The sequence below is a fragment of the Synchiropus splendidus genome, chromosome 5 (genome assembly GCF_027744825.2).
Source record: "Synchiropus splendidus isolate RoL2022-P1 chromosome 5, RoL_Sspl_1.0, whole genome shotgun sequence".
Classification (NCBI taxonomy): domain Eukaryota; kingdom Metazoa; phylum Chordata; class Actinopteri; order Syngnathiformes; family Callionymidae; genus Synchiropus; species Synchiropus splendidus.
The window spans coordinates 32,760,602-32,786,622 of NC_071338.1; the positions used below are offsets into that span (position 1 = coordinate 32,760,602).

The 26,021-nt window shown below is 50.7% G+C and overlaps 1 protein-coding gene and 5 non-coding genes across 6 annotated transcripts; all 6 read right to left on the reverse strand.

Moving 5' to 3' along the window:
• Nucleotides 1-1,590: 1,590 nt before the first annotated feature.
• Nucleotides 1,591-9,680, reverse strand: hsd11b2 (hydroxysteroid (11-beta) dehydrogenase 2). The gene is made up of 5 exons (XM_053866294.1): nt 9,124-9,680; nt 5,562-5,774; nt 4,884-5,069; nt 3,690-3,827; nt 1,591-3,109 (listed from the first exon to the last, which is right to left on the reverse strand). The coding sequence occupies exons 1-5, from the start codon at nt 9,377-9,379 to the stop codon at nt 2,697-2,699; spliced, it is 1,206 nt and encodes a 401-aa protein (XP_053722269.1). The 5' UTR covers nt 9,380-9,680; the 3' UTR covers nt 1,591-2,696.
• Nucleotides 9,681-19,939: 10,259 nt separating this feature from the next.
• Nucleotides 19,940-20,012, reverse strand: trnak-cuu (transfer RNA lysine (anticodon CUU)). The gene has a single exon. It is a non-coding gene; the product is annotated as a tRNA-Lys (tRNA).
• A 92-nt stretch (nt 20,013-20,104) lies between these two features.
• Nucleotides 20,105-20,177, reverse strand: trnak-cuu (transfer RNA lysine (anticodon CUU)). The gene has a single exon. It is a non-coding gene; the product is annotated as a tRNA-Lys (tRNA).
• A 2,144-nt stretch (nt 20,178-22,321) lies between these two features.
• trnak-cuu (transfer RNA lysine (anticodon CUU)) lies at nt 22,322-22,394 on the reverse strand. The gene has a single exon. It is a non-coding gene; the product is annotated as a tRNA-Lys (tRNA).
• A 758-nt stretch (nt 22,395-23,152) lies between these two features.
• On the reverse strand, nt 23,153-23,225 carry trnak-cuu (transfer RNA lysine (anticodon CUU)). The gene has a single exon. It is a non-coding gene; the product is annotated as a tRNA-Lys (tRNA).
• A 672-nt stretch (nt 23,226-23,897) lies between these two features.
• trnak-cuu (transfer RNA lysine (anticodon CUU)) lies at nt 23,898-23,970 on the reverse strand. Its single transcript has one exon. It is a non-coding gene; the product is annotated as a tRNA-Lys (tRNA).
• Between the last annotated feature and the right edge of the window lie 2,051 nt (nt 23,971-26,021).

Consider the following 26,021-nt stretch of genomic DNA (forward strand, 5'->3'; position numbering starts at 1 on the left):
TCTTTCTGAGAGAGTCCACTCAGAGCAGAGAAACCCAGCACTTGGTGGTGAGCTCTGTCTTCTGGCTCAGCTCTTTCTTCACCATGACTGAGGACTAAATTCTCAACTGAAGCCCCGTGTTTGTGCTAGTTTTAACCCACTTATCAGGTGCGTGTGCTCTGGTCATGTGACCCCCTCACAGGGGTGGAGGCCTCAGAGGAGATGGCCAGAACCGACCTGCAGCGGATGAAGAAATACTACAAACGGATCGAGAGAGTCGGGAGGAAATACGCCGTCGATCCGCACCTGATCGCCAGGATCATCTCCGAGGGTCCCGGGCAGGACAGTCTCTGGACGATGGCTGGGGGGACTGGAACACCTGGAGGGAGGCCTACTACGCTTTTGGACTGATGCAGGTGTGAAAGCTCTGCTGAGCCTCCCTCAGCCTCACTGCTGCTCTCACCTTCTCCGTCCTCCCTGCAGGTCGATGTCAACCCAGAGGGAGGGAACCACAGGCCCCGCGGGAGCAGGCCACACCTGGAGCAGGGCACTGAGATCCTGGTGGGTTTCATCCGCAAGATCCAGAGGAAGTTTCCCAAGTGGAGCCTGGAGCAGCAGCTGAAAGGTCAGAGTCAGAGGGTGGCATGCAGAATCCAGATGTAATTCAGGTGCCGCCCTGCAGGGGGCATCGCGGCCTACAACGTGGGGGACGGAAACGTCCACGACAGAGGGGACGTGGACTCCCACACCACTGGCTGAGACTACACGAGACACGTGGCAGCTAGGATGAGAACAACAACAACAAACATGGAGGAATCCTCCCTGAACCAAAGCAAACTAAAGCAGCTGTTGGCTTTGGTTCAGGGAGGATTTTCACTACACAATGTCCAGGGTTTCCACCACTCTGGATGGACTTGAGATTCTGATACAGATATTTCCAAGACATGAAAAGAGCTTCAGTTGAACTCAGGTGATATAAAGACTTGAATACAGCCACCATGGTGGTTTATTGTGCTGTCGTCAAACTGATGCAGAATAAACAATAGTTTGTTGTTTAAATGTATGTGTGGCTCCATCATTAGTTTCACTAATATGGCCAATTCATTCAAATTGAAAAATGTGGCTTCTTGTGGCAATATTCAAATATTCTTACGAATTTCTGATGAATTAATCTCAATTAAACTGCGATTAATTGAGATTAATTCATCATAAATTCTCTAATTAATTGTTTTTTTAATCCAATCCCACCCCTAATATATGTATATATATATAGACTCATATATACATATACACATATATATATATAAATATATATATATATATATATAGAGAGAGAAATATATATATATATAAAATCTGTGATTGTGTGTGTGTGCAGTAAAAAACACGCTTCACGTTTGAGCCTGTCTCGTGTCAAGATGTGCTGCTTGTTCCGCGGTGTTCTGATCCAGAACAGTTGGCAGTCGGCCGACAGAAGTGAGGCCCGACAGGGGAACCAGCGGAGCACGGGCGGGTCAGACTGAAGAAGAGAGGCTGGCTTGGACCTCACACCTAGGTGGCGCCGATGCTCGGCTGGAGGTGACATGAGTCACATCAAGTGGAAACCAACAGTTGCTGCACAATGTTTTCTTTATTTCTATCAAATCATTTTTCACTTGGTGTTTTAACTTTGTTTAAAATACAAAAGCACAGTAAGAGAACACAAATAGTTGGACGGAGCTCAAGTATCTGCTACATCTTCTGTCTTACATTCGAAAGAAACAGCGGTGAAAGGTGCCGAGGAAGCTGCAGCGCAGCATATAAGCGCCGCCGCGATTGTCGTCGACTGAAGTGAAGCATGGGAGCGAGGCGCCTGACGGTGTCGCCGACTTTAATGCTCTCGCAGACCCAGACTGAAATCTGAGACCATGGTTCTCAGTGGAATGTTTTTGTCCAGGTGTGATGCGAGAGCTTCCCAGGTGGAGGAGTTCAAGTATCCAGGTCCTGTTCACGAGTGAAGGAAGGATGGAGATGAGGACTGGTGGAGAAAGAGCTAGAAGGCAAAGCTCTCCTCTCGCCTGTGGTCACCACTCATGCAGGAGAGACTCGGAGAACACCTCCCTCGTGAGGTACTTCGGGTTTGTTCCTCTGGGTGGAGGCCCAGGGCAGACCTGGGACACGCTACAGATGGTGATGGACTTCTTGTCGGCGCTCTAAAAACATCATCTTTCAAACCAGAGCACCCCCTACTGAGCACTAGGAGGTTTCATGATGTTGCTCAGGCGACCTGGGGTAACCCTTGTTAGCATAGCGCCCTAATAACAACAATGCTAGCGCTGGGAGTCGCTAAAGCTACAATCAAACAAAGGTTCGGCGACAGACGACAGTGAGAGTCAGCGACTGAGGAGTAGCAGATCAATAGAGAGTTGACTGAGGCTAGTATGGCGCTAAGGATCGCTAGCATTACTGTTTATGTCATTTGAGTAGAGACGAAGTGCATGAGGAGTGTTGTGGTGTTTTCATATAGACAGGTGGCAGCAGAGAGTCAGTGACATCATCACGTGGCGCTGCCGTGGTGGAGCGGGCTCTGTTGTAGCAAGACTGGACCCGGCGGGTCACATGTTCAGAGCCAAGGAAGGTGCTTCAGTGTCCCCGCGAGTCCCTTCGTTTGTTCAGCTGACTACAGACAAGTGGTGGCGGCGGCCGGGGCGAAGGGGGGTGGAGCTCTGGGTTCAGCCTCAGGTCAACTTCACCTTCTCCTCCTCCTCGTTGTTGTTGTTGTTGTTGTTGTGCAGGCTGAGATCCAAGTGCGTCGGCTTCCTCAGCGCCCGCGGCGCCAGCGTCTTCTTCAGGAACTGTTTCTGGAGGAAGAGGTTGCTGACGCTGAAGGGACAGTAGCTGTGGATGAAGTACATGAGGCCCACGCCGGGGCCGGCGAAGTAGCACGGCCGCGGCCTGGCCGACAGCAGCGCCTCCACGATGGTGTCCACCACCGGGTTGAGGTCCGGGTTGGCCGTCTGGGCGTAGCTCTGGAACAGCTCCCGGCTCTCGTCCACATAGTCCTCGCCGTAGTCGGCGAGCAGCGCCGGCGACAGAGCGCGCAGCAGCTGTTTGTGCTGCTCCTCCCAGTAGGCGTAGTTACTGGACTGACCTGCGGGGGGAGTCAAGGTCAGCCACGGATCGGAATTGGAGAGTGAGCCGCGTCTTGGGTCGTGGCATAACAGGAAGTGAGTACAACGGCGGCTCAGCGTGTGCACGGGGTTCAACTCCCCTCGATTTGATGGCTTTATATGAGCTGTTTTAAGGATGATCTTTCGGCTATATATTGGCGCTTGGTGATGACATCACATGGTGACATCATTTGCTCTGTGATTCATGAGTGCTAAATGAGTCAGTGCAGCTCCTGACCTGCCATGAAGCGGTTAACCGGCCTGCTCTTCGCTGGCCTCCTCTCTCATTGTGTCTGAAATTCTGCCGTGTGATTGGACGATGATGCAAACGTCTGCTCGGGACAGTTGATCCGGCTGTTCCCACGTTAATCCCAGGGAATTGTGTTTCCGTTAATCCTGCCGTGTGAACCCGCGGCTCGTGTGAATCTGCAGTGGTGGAAAGTGGACCGTGGAGGGATGGGGCGCCAGGCTCCCGGGTCGTTCCCGAGCTAGAGTGACGCGTCAGTCCACCGGAGGGCGCCCTTGCGCCAGCTAGAGTGGTCATGAGTGTTGGGCAGGTACCTGTCTTGAAGGACGACGGCAGGACGGTGGACACGGCGACGCCCCAGGGCTGCAGCTCGTGTCGCAGTGTGCTCACCAGCAGGTTGAGCGCAGCCTTGGACGCCCCGTAGGCCGCCAGGCACGGGAACGGCAGGTCACCTGACAATGACATCACACAGAGAGGCCAGTCAGCGGCGCCGTTGCATTACGACCACCCGCTCAATGTTGCCTGTTGTCCAGCTGTTGGCTCAGTCTTGTGTGTGTGTACCAGGTTTAGCTATACTTGTGAGCACATTTGTGCCGGACCACACAAGATTAAGCTTCAGTTTGAGGATGAATAACTGGGTGATTGTAACTGGGTCAGAGTCCTGGTTCAGGTGTTCTGGATGGTTAGGTTTAGGGGGAGAGACTCACAAGGATAGAGATACAAACGTTGTGTGTGTGTGTGTGTGAGTGTGTGTGCGCCAGACCCGACAGATTCACCTGGTAACTCGGCATAAAGTCCAGCGAGTTCAAGAAACTGTAATTCCTGGAATTCTCTCAGCAGTTGGAAACGATGGGATGGAGATGATATGATTGAAAACTGTGTGTGGTTGTGTGTGTGTGTGTGTGTGTGTGTACTTGTGGTTGCTGGATGCTTTGGCAGGACACTTTGTTCAGGAAACCAGGAAAATCAACCAGTTTGTATATCTTGGATGTTTAGGAGCAAAAATTCTGTTCAGTTCTGCCAAACAGATGTGTGTGTGTGTGTGTGTGTGTGTGTGTGTGAACTTGTATTGCTACATGGGGTCCAATTCTTGGAAACACACCTCCTTGTGGGGACCTTTTGCTACTTGTGGGGACATTAAGCCTCAATTTGAGGATTAAAATGTCACAATAAGTGGGTTATTACGATTCAGTTTAAGGCCCTGGTTACAGTGAGCCAGGTGTTTTGGATGGTCAGGTGAAAGGGCCATTGATGCACAATGTTCCGATCCAGACGGATCCTTCTGTCTGTGCTCTGTCTTCATTTCCTTTGTATTTCAGCACAAAGCTTACGGATACGGAACAAAGGGAGCAGTACCTCTGGAAACCACGTTACGATACGTAGCTCTAATGAGGAACGAAGAAGACACAACAATGGTGGAAACTCTCTGTCCTCCAGTGATATATATTGGGAAATGAATGTCCTCACAAAGATAGCGATCCAAGTGTGTGTGTGAGAGAGCGTCTCACCTGCAGGGCTGGAGATAGTGACAAGTCGACCTTTGGCCTGTCTCAGAAGCGGCAGGAAGGTTTTTGTCACTTCCAACGTTCCGAAGAAGTTGACCTCCATGCAGCCACGGAAGTTGGAGGTCAGTGAGAGCTCTGTGTCCCCGAAATTCACACACACACCTGCGTTGTTCACCAAACCCCAAAGACCTGGGCACACACACACACACACACACACACACACACACACACACACACACACACACACACATGAACACACGAGAGGGAGAGGAAGGAAAGACTCAGTGACTCTTACTGGCATCTATAAAAGAGTGTGTAGGTGCATGTGTGTGTGTCCTCAGGTGTCAGGGTTCAGTCAGCAGTCACACTTGCGAGTGCCAGTGCTCGAGGGCTCGCCGCTCCTGTTTTATGTAAGATAAGTCAGCGTAATGAAACACAGCAGCATGAGTTACATAAACATTTAAACACTGCAGTTATTGCAAGTTAGTGTTGAGAGTGACGCGCACGTGGGGAGGAAAGGAAAACAAACACAACGGTCGCTGTTACAACAAACACGCACTCACAAAGATGTGGCACCCGACACACTCACTGCTGCACACATGTTGACACAAACAATCTCATGGCAGCCGACAGACACAAGTGAAGGAAGCACTCGTTTTGACGCACAATCACACGCCTCACCTTTCGGGCCGAGCCTGGTCCTGATCGCCAGCAGAGCCTTGTGCACCTGCGGAGGCTGCGTGATGTCCACCTGCAGGACGGTGAGTCGCGACGAGCAGGTCCTCTGCAGCTCTCTGGCGCCCTCTCCTGCCAGATCCAGCACGGTGGCGAACACCTCGAAGCCCAGGGCGTCCAGGCGCTTTGCTGTGGCGTGCCCGAAACCTGTGTCGCATCCTGTGGGAGAGACGGACAGACGGTCCATTCAAAAACTGACCGGCTCCAAAATGTGATTCGGAGGGCCGGGTTCGGCCCCCGGGCCTTGGCTTTGACACAGAACCTAGCAGTAGAAACGAACAAATGTCAGGTCAGATTGGAGCGATGGGCTTCAGCACCTCTAGTGGAGGTCTGACACCTGCGACCTGATCCGACCAGAACCGGCAGTTCTCCGAGGGAGCACCAGGATGTGGGCTACCCGAACACACCACTGTGAGCGCCAACACACACACAGCGAGATAAGAGCCGTGTGTGTGGTTGCTCACCACAGTGTGTGTTTGTGAAGGTCGGTGTGCGCGCGGGTGACACCCGTCCACAAATGTCCGCCAGTGCGCCTGCCTCGTACTTGTTCCCGCCGCGTGTGGTGCTATTGTGCGTTCACGTGTTGTTGGGAATATTGCCCCATGCACGTGTGTGATTGTGTGTGTGGGTGTTCTTTGTATGTCAGCAGAAGTTCATGAAGGTGTGTATTTATCTGCTACAATGTTGGCGTGTGTACATAAGTGTGGAGATGTGTGCAGTGCGTTTCTTCAGTGTGCAGTTAATTGGTGTGTATTTCTGAGCACGTGTGGGCGTTTGTTGTGTAACCATTGTGGGCGTTTGTTGTATATGCTACAGTGTGTGTGTGTGTATGTGTTGACTCAGCATTTTTCAAGTGTCTCCCTCTCTCCTGCCATCACACTGGGGGCCCCCCTCCCCCCTCTGTTCAGGTCCGGACCGGAGTTCTGCAGAGGAGCTCCGTCCCAGAAGACACACACACGCGCGTTTTCCAACCGTCGGACCCGCAGCTGCACTCGTCGCCGCCGCCGCCGCAGGAGGGCAGTTACGTAAGTGGGCCGGGGCTCCGAGGGGCCCCCTGTTGAAGCAACAAGATACACAGCAGCTCCACATCTGTGACCCCCGCAGCTGTGGCGCCGGATCACTCTGGCGGCCCGAGGGAGGCCGGCTCGCTCAGCAAATCATCCGGACCTGCGGCCCGACCTCCGCGTGTCCGCGGCTCACGATGACAACCCGGCTCCTCGGTCCGACTCCTCATACACTTCCACACACACAGAATGACAATCTGTTGAGTAACTATTAACTGCTAACAAGTGTCACCTCTGACCCGCTAGTGTGGAGTGTAATTCCACCTTTAGGCCACCGGGGAGATCTGGAGCTCTCAACTTAGGAACTTAGCCAGCGAATGATGAATTCAATCTGTAGCAACGGACCAAAAAGCTAATCGTCAAATTGTCGGAACAAGAAAATGTCGTCTTTCGTCAAAGGCTAAAGCAGAAAACCCAAGCGAAACGAAGGTGCTGAGCGAAGACAAAACATCGTCGGGATTTCTGTTCTCCAAACCAAAGCACGTTTCAGTGACACTTTCACAGCTCAAGACACCAAAGCTGTGCGACTTGACTGACACGCCGGTCTGAACAAGTCACTGCAAGTCACGCACTTGTAAATGGCCCGAGTCACGGCCCCAAGAACCGAGTCCTTAGTTGAACGAGATATTTTACTGTCCTCCGACTGGTGGAATGTCAGAGGGAGGCGGGTTCCAGCCCCTCATCTTCCTCATCCATGGTGAGAGGAGACGCACTGTAATAACACTGGACTGGATAAGGCCGCTCATGGTCTGTGCACGAGCAAGCGGCGTCCGAGGAAACAAGTTTGTGGACGGACGTCGGATGACATCATCTGGTTAGAGAGCCTCCCCTCCACGCGGACGCTGGTGGCGGCAGGGCGCCAGCCTGCATGGTTGCCCGGTCAGCGAGCTCTCAAAGTGCGGCCCTCATCCTGGGAAGAATGTGCCTCTTTGTACGGCGCTTCAATGAGCTTGCTAAGAGGCTTACTGGCACTTTTTTTCCACCGTGTTCTGCTGCTTCCACAGCAACCCTGCGGTGACCCTGAGGCTCCGAGGGCAGCCAATGAGCACTCGCCCACTCCCCGGAGTCACCTGCAGCAGGTGGGACCATGACTCTCCGAGTCCCGTGGCTGAAGTTCTCTGAAGGAGGCGGAGCCACGGAGCGTCCCGTCTGAGGGGTGAACTCTTGTAACCTCGGGCGGCTGCAGGATGTCCAGCTGACACGTAGTGACCTACTTTCCTCCTCCGCCGGCTCCACGTCCAGCTGTGCTGAGTCAGAGGGGCTTCTCACTCACCCAGTGAGCCGATCCACAATCATCAGCAGAAGCAGTTGCATCACTATTATCTTCATGATCACCATGCTCTGCCTCAGTGGTCATCATCATCCTCCTTCAGATCACCATCCTCTGCCTCACGCTAGTCATTACACCCAGCTTCCCTTTAATCAGCAGGACCATCCTCATCCTCACCAAAACCTCTCTCTCTCTCACACACGTTTGTCTCTCTGTCCTTATGAGGACCTCTCCAGGCCATCCCCCTTTCCCCAGCCTCTCCCCTGACACACATGGCTCACCTGAACCAGGACTCTGAACCAGACAAGTTTTAACCGTCAAAGCTCTATGTGGACCAGCTAAAGAGTCCTCACAAAGCACAATATCCTCCTCAGATCAAGCACACAAGTTTGTCTCTCTGTCCTTGTGAGGACCTCTCCAGGCCATCCCCCTTTCCCCAGCCTCTCCCCCTTAAACTAACCCTCCAAAACACATGGCTCACCTGAACCAGGACTCTGAACCAGACAAGTTTTAACCGTCAAAGCTCTATGTGGACCAGCTAAAGAGTCCTCACAAAGCACAATATCCTCCTCAGATCAGTGTCTTGTCAAAAGACTGGTCCATACAAGAAGATTAATTCATGCACACACAAGCACACACGCTTGTCTCTCTGTCCTTGTGAGGACCTCTCCTGGCCACCCCCTGTCCCCAGCCCCTCCCCCTACACACATGGCTTCATCCACAAATTGAGGCTAGTGGTGTCCACAAAGGGGGGTTTTCCTCCAAAAGTGGAGCTGATTAGGATAGATATGGCTTGACACACACACACACGGTTGCATGCCAGAACACACTGTTGTTATCAAACAGTGGCAGTAATCTGTTGATCTCATTAACTCATGAAGTGAGACACAAGCAGCAGTCGGTCAGTGGAGATGTGATCACAAGAAGACGCTCTCTCTCTCTCTCTCTCTCACACACACGCTCACACACTCTGAGAACACCATGTTATCAATTATATCAATTATTAAAAAGCGTTCTGACATTCCTCGGTGCCCTGCGAGGAACACGCCGAGCCGTGACCTCTCACCCCGGGCCCAGTTTTCACCTCAGGAAACAACTTGTTGCTGCGGGCTGGGCTTCTGGACCTGAACTGGACCGGGTTCATAACACACAGTCGGTGGGACGTTCTTCCTACCTGTGATGACGACCGCTTTGCCGTGGGCCGTCATGGGAGCGTGGCGCAGGCGGCGCCACGCCAGCCAGCAGATGCCACAGGTGAGTCCCAGCAGCAGCGCGACGGGGAGGCGCTGGGCCAGCACGGTGGCGCTCAGCCACGCCATCACCGAGGAGACGGCGCTCAGGTGGGACGCCACCACCTTCTTCACCAGCCCGCCCACCATCAGGGCCACCACACACAAGTAAATCCAGGAGGGAAGACTGAAGTCCTCCATCGTCAGCGAGAGCTGGTGACGGGGTGAGACAGGGAGCGCTGCACACACACTCTTGGATTGTCTGCTGCTCAGAGGACTGAAGCTCCTGCTGCTCCTCTGTTTATATAGAGGAGGAGGAGGAGGAGGAGGAGGAGGAGGGACCCCACACACACACACACACCTGCACACACACTCACACTCTGAAACAATACATTACCTACTGTTAAACACACACATGCAGGGAGACGCACAGCGTGCATTGCTTCTGCTACCAAGCGTTTGAAAGTTGAACTGTTGCTCAGCTCAAGTTTCTTTTTTAATCCCGTCAGTCTCCAGTGAGTGAAGCTTCCAGCGGCTCGTTCGACCGATTCACTCCTCTTCTTCAGTGAGGCAGTTCCGCAGCAAACGTTTGACCTCAGCTCCGTCAGTTCCAGGGCTCGGTGTTCGAGCGGGAAATGTTTGCTTTGCAACACTCACTTCAGACCGAGTCAAATCACGGAGGCAGGTTCACACGCCGCTCAGCCGGGCGCCGTCACTTTTCAGCGAATGGATGTTTTTTTGTCTCCTGACACCCTTCGTTCGACCTTAAACTCCTCTTTCTCTTCCTAGGGCACTTTCTTGTTTCATGCTGTTTTTCAAGTCACTTTTTTCTCCTATAAATTAAACGGTGTGTTTTTCCTGTTCTTACACTCTTGCAATTGTCTCTTTCTGTCTTCTAACTAAAAGCAGGGTCCTCCCTCGCTATTTAGGGGCCCCAGTGCTGAGGAAATCCCAGCGCAACATGCAGTGAAATCTGACTCCAGTGTCAGCGCCCCCTCACGTCGCCCACTAGGGCTCCGCCTTTTAAGGTAGCACCTTAAGGAGGACTGTGAAGGATGACCCTCTGCTTCAGAGTTGCTCGTCGTCAAAATCAGACACATGGTTGCCCTCGCCCCTCGATCTGAGACACTGGGAGAGAAAGCTCAGAAAGGGTTCAATCTAGCTACTCAAGCTACTCAGGGCGAGCGGCAGGGGGTTGTATAAAGATATACTGACAAGGGCAGCCTCCAGCGTTGCATGTTGATGTGTTAGGCTTTTCCCATGTTCCACCTTCCGTGGCAAATCCTGACACCGTCAGGTACAGGAATGATGGTGTAAAGGGTTTTATATATAGAGACTGACATCCAATGTCATCCGCTGAGGAGAGTCTTCGGATGAGGAGAGTCCACAAATTCTTCACCGGGAGGAATGACTCGACTAAAAAGCGTTAAAAAGAAGTGAATCAGAGTCAGTCGGCAGTTGTAACTTACAGGTGTTTCTTGTTTCAAATTTAAAATTTGGTTAGCTTGAGTGAACACCACTGGTTGACTGCAGGCTAAACTCCTGAAACATCAGCGTTGTGTTTACCGCAGTGATTGTCAAGCTTGGTGCCGTGGTGTTGGTCACATCACAGACAGACAGTTTTGTTTTGGGGTTCAATGGTGTGAGATGGTGAGAGACACCTTAACATACAAAGGACACTTCTGGGGGACGGACGATGCTTGGTGAAGGTTTGCCCTCTCCGAGTGCTCTTCTTTTTTAGTGATCGAACTGGTGTGTTTTATGAGCAGAATTGCTTGTTTCTTCCGTCCTGACGTGATTAAAAGTTGTCGCTTGATAACTGTTGTTGGCAGTCATAGCACTGTCATAGTACAAGGACTATTTGAAATGACAACTTTAAGGGTCCAAGTAATCTGGCGGTTATATTGATAAATAAAAGTGATGTCAACCACTGAATCTACCGTCTCAATTTCAGCAAACTACGATGTTGTGACTTAAGAAATCATAAAGGGTACAGGCTGCAGCAACACTTCCTCACTCCCGTCAAATATTGACGCTGGGAGGTGGACGAAGAAGGCAGCCGCGACACACATATGCGCGACATTCTACGCTGAAGGCTGCCTTCTTCGTCAGTACAGGACGCAAAAGTCCACTTTCCCAGCGTCAATATACGACGCCATGGGAGTGAGCATGGGTTGATTCAAACGGCAACCATTTTCCCCGTTAAATGTGAATAATCTGGGCCGACAAAAACGTTAAACATGTGATGAGGAGAGGCGATTGTTCCCGACCCGAACTGCCACGTGGAACGGAGCCAATCAGGAAGCGACCCAACAGAGAGAGAAGGAAGGAAGGGAGGACCTTCCGAGACTGACCGCGGTCCGGCGCTTCATTTGCTACCAGGAGGAGCAAGCGCGGTCCTGTAGTGTAGTTATGATGAGGCTTCTTCCAGGATTCTTCGGATCAAACGCATGAAACCTTGTGAGCAGTAGTTTATCACAGCGATGGTTCCGCCTCCTTTCATCACATGTGACCTCGCGAGACTTTAGTCAAGGAGGACGTGCGTGCAACCATCAACGACTTTTATCTTTGTGTCTGGGGTCAAGGATTTAGAAAATCCTGTGTGGCTCCTTTCTTAAACAATAACTGACATTCATCAATAGATTTCTGGGGTTGCAACGCAGGGTTCAGGGGTTCACCAGAGTCCACAACCCTGGCTAGCTGCCTCTCCTCCAGGGACCATGAATCTGATGTGAGAGACGCCGAGTCAGCAGGGGGCCGCCTGACACCGTCACCTGCTGATCTAAACCCGGTTCCCTTAATCTGCGGGCGGAACTCACGTGTCGCGGGACAGCTTGAAGAGTCACACGATGATCCCCGGAACCCTGGACCAGCAGACGACGGGCCTGCGGGAGCTAAAGACGCGCGGTGGGACAGGTCACCTCCACCTAAGGGTGCGTGTCTCGTGACCACGGGACAGTCGCCGCCTGCCTGCCTGCCCCTGGCGTCAGCGCAACACACTCCACCGTGAGTGACACGTTCATAGACACACCAGGGAAACACTCCCCTTAAACCTAACCATCTAAAACACATGACGAAACTAAACCTTGACTCTGAGCCAAACTAAAACCCAACGATAATAACCCAGCTATTTTCTACTATTAACCCTCAAACTGAGGCTTGACATAGTGAGGACCGGCCAAAATGTCAACTCACTCTGTTGATCAAAAACTCCTACAGGTCCTCACAAAGATAGAAGCACAACACACATAAATTTGCACCTTGACACAAGGGACCAGACAAACATGCCTCTTCACACACACATTTAAATCCACACACACCAGTTTGTCTGTCCTTGTGGGGACCTCTCATGGCCATCACCCTTTCCCCAGCCTCTCCCCCCTAAACCTAACCATCCAAAACACATGGCTCACCTGAACCAGGACTCCACCACACTGGAACCCAGTTAGAATATGCCGCTTTTACTGAGGTTTTAAACCTCTTAACCTTGTGAGGACAGGCCAAAATGACCTCACAAGAAGGTGGCATGTCAAGGCTTGGTACTCCCTAGTATGGCAAAACAAGCCCCCCCCACACACAGACACACACACACACACACACACAGACACACACCCACAAAAGATCCGATTCCTAGAAAGATTGCTGCAGGCCCAGACACAGACGCAGGTTTTCATGGAGAACAGACAACATGTAAACACACACTCAGATGGACGTGGCAGGGACTCCGGCGCTTGCCAGCCATTTGATTGCATAACGATGACATTCCAAAGTCAACAATGAAGACGAGTCTAGGAAGTAGACCGGAATGTTCCCTTCCTGTGAACTTTGACACGGTGATCGGAACAATTTGGGGGCAGATAGGACAGACGAGGGCGAGGCTGGAGAACACCTGAGTCTGGACCCGACCGACAGCCTCGGCGGCGGCGGCGGGAGGTGGTGAGGATAATAAAACTTTATTTAGACGGCGCCTTTCAGAGTGATGTTCACCAAGTGCTTAACAAAGAACAGAGTGTCTACACACACACAAGAATGAACACGCGCGGAGACACGACTGTGCTTTGATGGATGTTATGTAAAGGCCGGTCAATAAAGGAAGGTTTTCAAGAGCGTTGATAGGTGCAGCAGCATGTTGTGTTTCGAGCGCTGTGATTTAAGCCTGGGGTTTAGGGCGACCCACTGAGGGTCCTCACAGGCGGTCACCATTTCTACAATCCCAGGCCAAGTTATTGTGTTTCATGATCGACGTAGAGCTCAAAGAACTGGACAGTTTTGTAAGATGCAACGTCTTTAAAAAATTGTTCACGTTTAGAGACAAGTCTGGAGGTATTTGGAACTGGTCTGGGTTTCTTAAACAGAAGCTGGATTGTTGAGTGGGCGGTATCAGGTCGGATGCGCGACATCCATTCAGTCGTCAGACCACCATCACTGGTCTCTGACTGCAGCGTTCTGGGACACCAGGCACTTGGCAAGAGGTCATAATGTTACGGCCGGTAGAAGTGGTCTGTCACGTACAGCGTCCTACAGCAAGTTCAATGGACAGAGGAGTAAATGGAGAGGTCAGCCATGGCCCGGTGAGGACTATTGTTCATGAGCAAGACCCGGGTCTGGTCCGGTCCGATTGTCCCCACAACGAACCGACTGACTGAACCCCAACATGTTTTTCTGGTTCCAAATCAGTGAAGACAACAATGTTCCTGGATCGTCCGTCCATCGCTGGCTGACCCCACCGGAGCCCGAACCAGCTGGCAGAGCCACAAAGACCGAGTCCTAGAAACCAGAGGGCTGCAGTTCGCAGAATGGCCTGGAACTGGACCGGAACACGGCGGCTGCAAGTGAAACGATAGGCTGTTTGTTTTGGGAAACATGCTGACTGCTGCAGACCCCTGCAGGGCCCCAGCAGGACCGGGACCAGCACCAAGAACACTGCGTGTGTAGGTGCGTGATGATGAGTGTGTGTGGAACCTCGCGTCTGCGAGGACGGGAAGCTTCGGTGTGTGTGGACGTTCATGCGTGGGTGTGTGTACAAAAACGTCTTTGTGTGCCTGGAAACAGGTGTGTATGTACTGAAGAATGTGTGCGGGGACACGCAGGAAGCTGAGGTCATGTGACTCCCCGCTGCTTCTTCTGGTCTACTTAGCAACTGGGAGACCTCATCGCTGCAGATTGAGGTCAGTGGGACAGACTGGTTACCTCGGCGACCGGTCATGAGTAGGTGAAGTGATGAGGAGTCATGAGAGCTAACAAAAGAAAACCTGAATGGAGGAAAGGTGAACTCAAGACTGAACTTGTCGCTCGCTCTTAGAACCCACTTCTGGGTCAGGACAGAACCAAGCGAGAGCCGGGTGGGTGAGTGTGGGCGCGGCGCTGCTCTAACATGCTGAGTCACTGCTCTGCGATTAGAAGAGATCTGGTCGGTGCCACTGGGAAAAACCTCACAAGTCATTAAGCTCTGGAAAGTCTTCTCACGCTGCAGCTGCTCAACGTGCTTCACATCAGTGAGAGAACAATCCAAATGAGACACAGTGCAGCATTCTCTCATGGGCCTCCAACGGTGTGAAGCCTGAGACATCCCCAGGGTTCCTCTGCTCAGAAGGACCTGCAGCAGTCCACCTCCCTCGCCCAGAGAGCAGCCATGCTTCACCATCTTCATCAGATGGTCACAACTTCATGTCCTCCTTCATCATGAAATGCCTGTCTTCTACAACTCCAACATTCTTGGTCCGACACTATCTCTCCCCTCCTTTGTGTCCATCCCTACCTTAGTCTCCAAACTTCGCCAAACGACACACAATTCTTTTGTCTGGTCCCCACAAATATTTCGGACGTGAAGGATCCTAAAAGTCCAAATTCCCATGAAGGAAATGTAGAACAGAGGGAAGTAAGAACTGAGGAACTGACTAGTGCAGCGTCACCCGAACACTATAGGGGGCGGACGTAAACCAACATGGCCGACCTCCAGCTCCATCTCTCTCCAGGCCGTTTCTGAGCCTCTACATCCCTCACCACCCTGTGGAACACATCAGCAGCTACTGCCTTCATTGGCTGCATTAGTGAGCCGCTGAACAACAGCTTTTTTAGGATAAAAACTGACACTAGATTTTCATAAGCTCATTTGCAAAGGTCTTCATTTCCCATTCTGTTGGCACCAGGGAGCAGGTGATAAAAACACCCTCCCCAAATAAACAATGTGCTTGTCGGGTGTGTTGCTGTCGTGGTTCCCTTGGGTCTGTGGTGTTGCCGTGGGGTGTGGTTATGAGGTGCCGGGAGGTCCGCTGTGTTGGCGCTTCAGACCTGCTGATACCGGGTCAACTGAGGACGTCGATGAGCGAACACAATGGCTTGTTTACATCTCGAGCACTAATTGTTAAACGGAGCGTAGAAAACGTGCCATTGTCTCTGTAGCGGGCGCCATGGACATGTGCTGTTGTGACAGTCGGGTTAGTGTCCAGCGCCCGAGGTCACGCCATCTGCTAATGAGCCCCTCTGATCCTAAAGACCACATTCCTCGCATGGTGACCCAGTCCTGACTGTCAATCATCACTGGTTCACATGCTTCTCCTGCACCGACCTGGATTCCACAGGCAGAAAGACTTCTCCAGCACGTTCAACAATGGCCCAGAGATCTTTCAAGACCCACGGGGAAACCTGCTTCATGGAGGTGTCAATATGAGACAGCAAACAGAGCACTGATCCATTGAACTAGAAATGGTGAAGAGGAAGCACATGATCCTGGAGAACCATCTCTTTTACCTCAATTCCAGTCACAGATGCCCGGAGCTCCCTCTCTCAAGAAACCTCTGCAAACTCCTCCAGAATCACAATCAGAAACAGAATAGAATTTATTGCCATGGTCAGTGGGGGTCCCACCAACTAGGAAAGTGCTTCGAAATAAAGTGCTGTTAATAAAACAAAATAAAATAACAACGGGTGAAGAATACCAAGGGGATCGCTTCTATGGCCTGCACACATTTGCCTGGTACCTCACAAGAGAGGTACCCAGGATAAAACTTGCTTTTTATTGTCATCAATTCAATAAATATAGAAACTTGCCCCGTAGCTTCCTTAATTCTCTGCTGGACATTCCGTTCCACGTCACAGTTCAAGGCTGGAACCATCGTCTTTTTGGTCGTAAATATTGAGCATGTTTGAACATTTTCGATTGTTTTCCAGAGCAGCAGCGGAAGTCTTCCATCTGTGTTGCATGTTGACGCGTAAGGCATTCAGTTGCATACTTTTTGGCGCATGGCCACATAAAGCGCTGGATCAGAGCAACAAAAAAAGCTCTCGTTGGTCTTTAATGCTGTCTTCCACATCCAGACTGGACGGAAAAGTCCACTTGAAAATAGTCAAATGTGCCACCTTAAGGTCCTTGCACACCAAAATTCCTATGCGAGTACCATGTTGCAGACAAGACGGTTGACCTCATTCCTCGGATGCAGATTTTGCTGAGTGAAATAGTGGCTTTATTTTTTTCGGCAGGAGGTCGATTTGTTTGGGACAAGTGCACATCCCACCAATTGAAATGCTTGTTGTTGACATGTCACACATCGAAACGTTCAATATGGTGGTGCGTTGGTGTTCATATCCCAGTACCAGGTTCTTTACAAAGCACATCAGAACTACAAAGCCAAAAATTGGAGAATAGCTGCGGAGATGGAATTTGATGACGGGGTGTGTGTGTATAATCGAGCGCTCTTGGCTCTTCCATCCTTTCCTGGGCTACAGAAGGTTGGGGACTACAGGTGATCCCCATCCATGACCTGCATGGACAGTGTCCCGGGGTATGCAAAGACTATTTCCGTAGATGATGGCAGCGATAAGAAGTAGGTGACACCAGAACTGGGGCAGACTTCCAAGCATCTTGTTTTGGCCCTCAAGGTCCATTGGAGTCAGGTTCACCACGGTGCCGCGAAATACTTTGATCTGTAAGCAAGTGGATTAAATCCTGGACCTTCTAATCCTCGCTGGACAGAAACAGACGGGGACAAGCAGGCGAGGTGGCACAGCCAAAAAACAAAGTGCTCCGAAAACAGGATTGTGGGCTGGATGACGAATTAGTGTTATGGACACTAATGGGACTTGGGGCTGAGCTGCTGCCAGCAGGCTCGTGACTGCAGGTTTAGCGTTGAGTAATCTGTGAGCACGTTATGCCCTCAGGAATGACTGACAGGACGTCCAGCGACCATTGTTATGTGGGGAGAGGGGCAGCAGGTCATCAGGCTCAGGACGACCCGGAACACGTGGCCAGCAGTTGCTTAACCCGCGTTATCTTCTCATGGGGTCAAACCAGAACACAGATATCCGTGCCAGCGTTTTCACAGAAGTGAGATGTTCCTACACTCGGCTAACGTTGATACCACCAGATAGCTTCATCGTTTCAAACTTCACCACGCTTGGTGGAATACTGGCAGCACCAAGGACTTCTTCACAAAACCTTTACTTCCTTGAAGGAACTAGCTTGGCTTCTCACTCGGCTACATTTCCAAGAGAAGTGGCGAGGCTTTATGCTTTACACCCACCGTTCAACTCACGTAGTCGCCGGGGCATCTTCTTCTTGGAAACACCAGACTCGTTGTCCAACTCACTGAAGAATGCCTTTGTGAAAGTATCAGCTCAGGATTCGCTTAGTTGACTACCAACTCTCTATAATTGATAACGTCACCTACCAATCCTGTAAATCAATTAGGCCACCTAATGACTTCACAGAATGCGATGTTCCCGCCTCGCGCTGACATTCATTTTTAAGCCTCTTGTCATTAAGCGGCACGACTGATCGCACACGTTGTCACGTTCATTGATTGGCGAAACAATCCGGAAGCACGAGGCCTCTGGGAAGACAGCGTTCCGCTTCAGCTAAAAATACGCCGGCGTGAGTGTGTGACGGTGACGGGATGTTCCCGTCCCGGGGCTTTGTTCACAACACAGCAGCTCTGTGCTCACTCACTTCAGGATAATCTGCTATGAAAACAAGAGTTCCAAACAGGAAGTGCAGGATTTACAAACTTGGCGTTACATAAAGAGACGTCAGGTTTTGGTGTGTGTTGTTTTGGAGTCCAAATACTGACCTGATAATCTGATTACAATCTGTAGTAGTGCCAACCAAGTCTCCAGCTTTAGCAGGATTCCGACACACCCTCTCAAAGAAGTTGCGACTTAAAGGCTTCGACGTGATCAAGCAAGTCCTCGGTTGCTTAAGCTCGAGTCTGAGACATCGTGTCCAGCCAGGAAACTCTCAATCTTCAACAGCAGCGAAACACAACACAGGATTTCGCAGTCGTGTATGTCGAAAGTTCTATTTCGTAAAGTTGCGTTCATTCAAAGAGACGCCACGCTGACGCCGCATCAATTTAGCTGCTGAAGGCATAACCGGACACCTGTCAGCCATTTGTCCAGGTGTTTCACTTCCGACCCACGTCTTGATGAGCGACTGCAGATGCAGGTTTGCCGTGTGTGGCGTGCTCACAGTTGCATCACAAGGCATCGCGACAGCTTTAACATGGAAGCAACAAAAGCAACACAGCAATGACTCAAATCTAAACAAAAAGACTGGGACTCACAAGCAAAACTTGGTCGACTCGGAAGCTTCAGAGAACACAGTCAGGTTCCCATCTGAGTGGTTCGACATTTGGAGCAAATTTAGTTGTGATTATTCTGCGATGATTGAAAGGAGCGTCTAATGTTCTTCTTTGAACACACTGAATCCCACTTTATCGTCATGAACAAGTTTTGAATTAATGAAATATGTGGCAAGAAACAAATATGTGCTTCCTCTTCACCATTTCTAGTCCAAGTATTTCTCAAGACTTACAAATGGACAAGGCACGCATCGCCCCACGGAGACTTGGAGAAGTCGGACGATAAGAGAAAGACTACAAGAACGTGTCCAACAGACCTGGCTTGAAGTCTGACTTGTGAGCCAAGCAGCCATTTGGAAAGCATTCAAGTGACATGTTGTCATCTTTATCTATGAATCCTGTGAAAGTTGCCTCTTTCATTTAGTCAAGATTTCCTGTCTTTCATTTAGTATCAGTGCTTCCTGCTCCAGATCCACGTCTGTGTTCAGCTCTTCAAAGTGGGAACATGATGTGAAGAGGAGCAGGAATCAGCCGACACTTGCGTTTGTGTACGACGAACCGTGCTTTCTTGAAAAGCATTTTGCTGCGGTGGAAGTGCGTACGTGAGGGCTCGGCAGCAGGAAGCGGGCCAGCAGAGAGGTGGTGTTATGAGAGAGCAGCAGGTTCTGTTTACGAGTGTGTTTGTGGGTCATAAAGGCGGTTTATGGAGCAGCACTTTGTCCTCCGGCTGCACCCGACAACGCGCTCCGCTCTGGGAAAAGTCATGTCAGGTGAAGCCGCTTCGCTTTGATGGTTCAAATCTCAACATCCACCACTTTCATGAACCAATGTGTCCTGACGTCCAGGAGAAAAATGGCACCGGCAGGTGTGAGTCCCACCAGGCTCGGAACTGGGCTCAGAGGTGCACAACACTGAGTTCAGATATCTGCTTTGAAAACTCTCGAGTCCACACAGCCTGCATGCAGGGTCTTGAGGGGCTCAAAGAGTAGATCCTGTAAGCTGATCACCGACACCATGTTGAGTATGTGCACTGACCAGTTCAAGAAGGGTCATGACCTTTGTCCTACAATCACCAAGAGGAGTGTGTGGCTGTCAATCACCCGGGTGCTCACGTAACCTCAGTGCCAGCTGTACCTCTTCATGTCATGTTTGTGGACAGCACAGTGGAGCGGTGGTTAAAAAGCTGCGCCCAACGTGGGGCTCGAACCTACGACCCTGAGATTAAGAGTCTCATGCTCTACCGACTGAGCTAGCCGGGCCAGTGCTTCTGTGTCATGTCACGTGACATCGGTGGCTGCTGTACCTCTTGATGGCGGGAGAACTGGGTTTGTGGAATGCGGTTAAAAAGCTGCGCCCAACGTGGGGCTCGAAACCACGACCCTGAGATTAAGAGTCTCATGCTCTACCGACTGAGCTAGCCGGGCCGGTGCTTCTGTGTCATGTCACGTGAAGCAACCCTGAGTTACTGAAGTGACACAAACGTGGACCAAAGAAAGAAGTCCAACATTTTGGTGAAGGTCAGAGTAAAACATGGGGCCAGGGAGGCGTCGCCAAGGTCTTCAGTGATTGGTTGTGAAGGAGAGAGGTGCAAGACTGAAGCCAGGTGGACGACATGCATGAATGTGGAGGAAGAGGGGGGTGATGGAGTGAGAATAGCTCCATAAGAGTGAGAGAGAATGTTCACAGGACGGAGGACGTCTCTGCCGGGGAGACTCTGGAGAGTCAGAGATGAAGATCCTGAGGTTGTCAAAGGGAGAAAGGTGAAGATCAGGATCAGAGGGATGTGAGGGGAAGTCTGGAGACCAAGTTAGGGACGACAGACAGTTTGTGGAGAGGAGAGACAGAGTTGGACCAAGAATGCTGGAGACCACGGGGAGGAAAACAACAAGTGAGGTTCATGACGGATGAGGACATGGAGGATGATGATGGTGAGGGTGGAGGACTCGCTGACCGCTGATGAAAAGTCAAAGACAAAGAGTCGTTTGTAAAAAAAAGTCTGGGCGCAGTAACGTCGTCACAGACTGATGCGAAGTCACGTGACTCCGGAAATGCGCCGGTCCGTGCCGCAGCAGGTGTCTCATCCTCACAACTCCTGGCCCCCCGTGCTCTGCACCGAGACAAAGGGCCGGGTTGTTTGGAGTCGGAGGCCCCGCCTTGTGCGGCCGGACACCGAGGGTGGTGGTGTGTGTTGCAGTGGAGGTGTGTGAGTGTGTGTGTGTGGTGTGCGTGCTGAGGGGGTGTTGGTTTCCCAGAACACAGAGTTCTGAAAATCTGTGTCAAACTGCAGCGGCGAGAAATAATGGAGCCGGGCCAACAGAGCCGACACCTGACAGGAAACACATGCCCTCCGCTCGACAGCACGCGCTGATGGCGCCGCAAACATGTGACGACAACAAGCGGTCAGTCAAACAGATGCCATTAATGAAAACCTTGTTCGATGAAGATCTCTGGGCTCAGGAGGGGGGACCTGGACCCGACACACAGCATTTTGCCAGAGAGTCTTTAAATGTCACTCTGGACTAAAACTGTCTCGTAAAAGCATCTCATTCGCCCCGGATCGTCTGGAACATCTGGTCCTGATCATGTTCGCCGTGTGTGACCAATCAGGGAACCCCCACCGGCACACGGCTGTTGGTCTGACCCCACCGACCTCCACTGGAACACCACCAGAGTCAAACACCGTGTTCAATCCAAGACCAGATGACGTGACCTTTGTCAACCTTCACACTCAGAATCACATTTTCGTCTGGCTCTCCTGTTGCGATGGCGGGAAGCTGGACAGAGCCACAGGGCCATCAGGTACGTTGTGCCGGGAAGGCTGTCAGAACCCTCTGAAGTACCATTGTCGACCCACCTGGCCAGCCAGCAAGTGAACCACAGGAGCCTCAGAACAAGCGCATCACCTCACACACTGCTGTGACTTGCTCAGCCGCCATGTTGGGATGTGATTTAAAGCACCAGCACCTGAACAAAATCTGATTGGATGATGTGTTGTCTCATCACGTCATTGATCACGACTGAATAAACTGTCCAACAACTGTTAAACATCCAACATCCGACCTAATTTCACTGGCTAGAACAGGGGTGTCCAACCAGACCGAGGCTCAGAGCCCCATTCTTTGACTGTGTTGCTGAACAGAGCCACATGCTACAAACACATCAGGCTGTGAGGCTTCACCTGAGCAGCTGCTCACATGACTTAGTAGCAGTATAGCAGTATATAAGTTGCTGGCTCACGTCCGGCGTACGTCTCTTGTGCATGTACTTTTAAGATTCCTCTATATCCTCTTGGAAATACCAAGCAGCGTAGATAGAAATGTGGGCGCCATTGACTTGACTCCTCTATGTTTGGACGTGGCTCCTGCCACCAATAACGTGGTCTGTGAGCCACGCTGCAGACTGGAGCATCTCATCTTCACTCCACTGAATTCAACAGACTTCACCATCATCGACAGTGAGTCACAGGTGAAACACATGACACACCTTTAGTTTAGGGAAGGACAAAGTGAAAAGCGGAACCAAGTCATGTCACTTGTGCACATTGTTTGCGTTTGTGCTCAAAAAGCTGCGCCCAACGTGGGGCTCGAACCCACGACCCTGAGATTAAGAGTCTCATGCTCTACCGACTGAGCTAGCCGGGCCGGTGCTTCGGCAATTCTTCCCCCACTGACCACAGTTGCCACACCAGTTGACCGGTCAACAGCAACATCCGAGAGTTACCATACTCAAGTCATAGACTTGTTTTGATTTATTTTAGCATACAAAAATGCTGGATTTTTAGATTTGAGCGTTTGTCACATGACTTCCTCTCAATAAGGAGGGAGGGAATATGATGCTGGAGGAGGAGACTCAAGGGATTGGTGGAATTGGTGGGAATGTTGGGGTGATTGGACCAAATGGAATCGTGTCAATAGCACATTGCAGGATTGCAACATCGCCGTCTACTGGAGGCAGATCTTCTCATTACATAACCCTGTCCCCAGCCAACACATGGCCAACCGCAACTGGGACTCTGAACCAAACTTAAGACTAATTACAATAATTACTACAATCGTCATGAGTGAGGAGAGTCCATAACTTGAGAGTAAGTATTGTTATTTACACGTGTCTCAGCAGCTGTGACAGTCTGCAATAAGCAAGATTTAAAAAAATGTTTGCACAACATTGGACCAAGTCATCTTGATGGTATTCAGACTTTAGCTATGACGTCTTCATGAAATAGATGGGATTCTGCATATATGTATAAAAAAAAACACGCCTCATGTTATCACACTTATCACAGTGATAATATATTGCAAGTCACGCTAGTGGACAAACAAAGCTCAACACCATTCGCAGGTCTTGGCAGTCTCAACTACACTCGCCTGTTTCCTGTCACATGGAGCTGTTCAAAAAGCTGCGCCCAACGTGGGGCTCGAACCCACGACCCTGAGATTAAGAGTCTCATGCTCTACCGACTGAGCTAGCCGGGCATGCGACAGAGACCCTTTTCACCCGCTCTACAGGACCTTTGCACTTTCTGAGGTCAAAGTTCAGAGCGTTGTCAGTGGCGTGTCCTGGCTGCCCAGCCTCATCAGATCCTGCTGAGGAGCGACCATCTGTCCCCACATGTCGGAGGAACAGGCACAGCCCACAACGTCTACTCACTCATGAACGCCAGCTTCTGTCAGACAAAATCCCAACACAACCAACCACAGACTGTGAGTCTCTGTGGTTCACTTGTGAAGCTTCGCTCTCCTAAATCATCAGAGCCGCTGACCACCGATGTTTCAACCACCACCAACAATCCCGTGCCAAAGCTCTGTCAACAGCTCCTGAAAGCCGAGACGCAGCTTGCCGATGATACGACGGTCGCCTGTGTTTGGGGGGCACGGACCTGAGCAGAGCAGGAACGAGCCAGGGGAATGTGAAAATGAACCTGGTTACACGAAAGGACACGCTCCCAGCACCATCCAAGGTGCTTTTGTGTTTTCACTGTCCAGGACTACTGTAGGATGGCTGCCGGTCACATGACCTTTGTTGTGTTTCCTCGTCTGCTTTAGCTTTCAGTCCATTATAGCATGAGGGAAATGTTTTGTGTTGTTGTCTCACCACGTTAAAGATAACAACGGGTGACTAAACCTGCCTTAACTGTCAAAAAGCCACGCCCAACGTGGGGCTCGAACCCACGACCCTGAGATTAAGAGTCTCATGCTCTACCGACTGAGCTAGCCGGGCCAGTGTGGGAGGAGTCTCTTCACATGCTGACACCAATCTTCTCTGCACAACCTTCACAACAAAAGCGTGTCCTCAAGTGAGTTCATGCAGACAGGTTTGTCTTTGTGAGGACATCACTGCCATCATGCTTTCCCAGCCTCTCAGCCTAAGCTTAACTATCCAAAACATCGCGGTGCAAGTGCCCCAGGCATGAGAGAACATTTTGTGGTTCTATCCTGACTGAAAGACTGAAACTCCTTTATCACGGATGCTTTGGTGGTGACATCACCATGTATCAGAGTGTCTTCATAACTTTTATGGACAGAAATTTGAGGTGCAGTCGACTGGAGGGTGGTTCTTAAGTTTGGTGGCCTTAGAATTCCATCTTGGCTTTTTGACGATTGTGGCATCCAGCCCACACTAGGACGGTCTGGATCAGTACCTCCAAGTCTGAGCCCATGGTTCTCAGACAGAAAAGGGTCAAGAGGGAGTCTTTGTATCCTGGACATCACCCTGGAGAGGTGCAGGGAGGAGGCCACAGGACAGAAATCCAGCCCAAGGAGTTAATGGAAGTAGGAGAGGAGTGTCTGGGCTTCTCTGTGGAGTATGTTGCCCCGTCACCCGCACCTGGAGTGGTTGCCCTGATATATAATAATTTGGTGAAAGAAAGTTCACTTGAGACTCATCATGTATTTGCCGGGACGGACCATTTTTGTCTGTAAATAATGAATGAATGAATGAATGAAAATAATGAGGTCCCAGTCCTAATCCAAATGGAAACTTTGCACATGCAAAGGGAGTCAGAGTGTCGTGGGTCCTTGTGTAGCAACCTGACCGACGTCATGGAGTTTCCCAGCTCCCTCCCCGGCTTGGGCAACGAGACAACACTCCAGTTGGAAGAGGTTCGCACCAGGGAGTTACATGAGGGGGAGTAGGAGAATCTTGTTGATAAGTGAAGGGTCCAGCTTGACTGAGCCAATACACTGATGAGTGAAACAGTTCCAGCTGAGCTCTAGCTACAGAATCATTTTGTATCTCTCAAAAACATTTGTACATAAACACAATCCTTTTCTGGTAAGTTGGTAAGTTTTTGCTTTTGCTTTGGATTTCGAACAGAAATTCAGAACTGGAACGCCCCCGAATAAAGCTGGAAAAACCATAACGTGCGTGGACCGATCATCTGACCCACGACGCGCTCTGTTATTGTGTAACGCAGCCTCTGTTTGCAGACGTGTCCCGTTACTGACTGTTTTTTCTTCATATTGAGGTGTAAAACATTTCCTGGACCGTGGTCGAGTGTCACAGGGGAGGTGCTGGAGCGCTCACTCCAGGGTTTGATGTCCTGTTGTGGGCTGGAGCTGGGACAGGGATGAGGCCAGTCTGGGACAGAGCGTGACTTGGTTTATGACTTTGTCACAGCCAAACTGCACAGAAGCGCACATTCAGAGCTGGACACGCACCGGGCACCTCTTCCCTTCTGGAGAGACCTCACTCACTCGGCAACCCCTCCCACATGCAGCGGCCACACACATAGAGGAACAGCCACCTGCAGCAGACATTCTACATTCACTCCTACAAAAGACTATTTTAAGGCTTGGAACGCATTATTGCTTTTTCCATTCATTGTAATGGGAAACATCGATTCAGATTTCCAACAATTCGCTTCTCGAACGGCCGTCTGGAACGGATTGTGGTGGAGAACTGAGGTACCACTGTACATTCAAGTGGAGGAAAACAGAATTGATGATGAATGTGTGATGAAGATACTGAGGTTGAGAGGGACTAGAGAGTAGGAGGACAGGCTGTCTGACATTTGTTTTCTAAATTGAATGCATTTTACAAATGGACAGTTTGAAATATAATAATGAGGCCATTTAGTGTGTTTTGTAAAAGACCAATCAACAATCCAAAATGTCCTCATAAAAGGCATCAATACTCAATCAATACTATGCTCAAACAGCATGTTTCAGTGGCTTTCCCTCAAGAATTTAAGAATGAAGACAAGAAAAAAGGCTCCATTCGGGCACTTTTCTCACGCAGGTCAAAGGGCTGGATGCTGAGAGATCAGGACA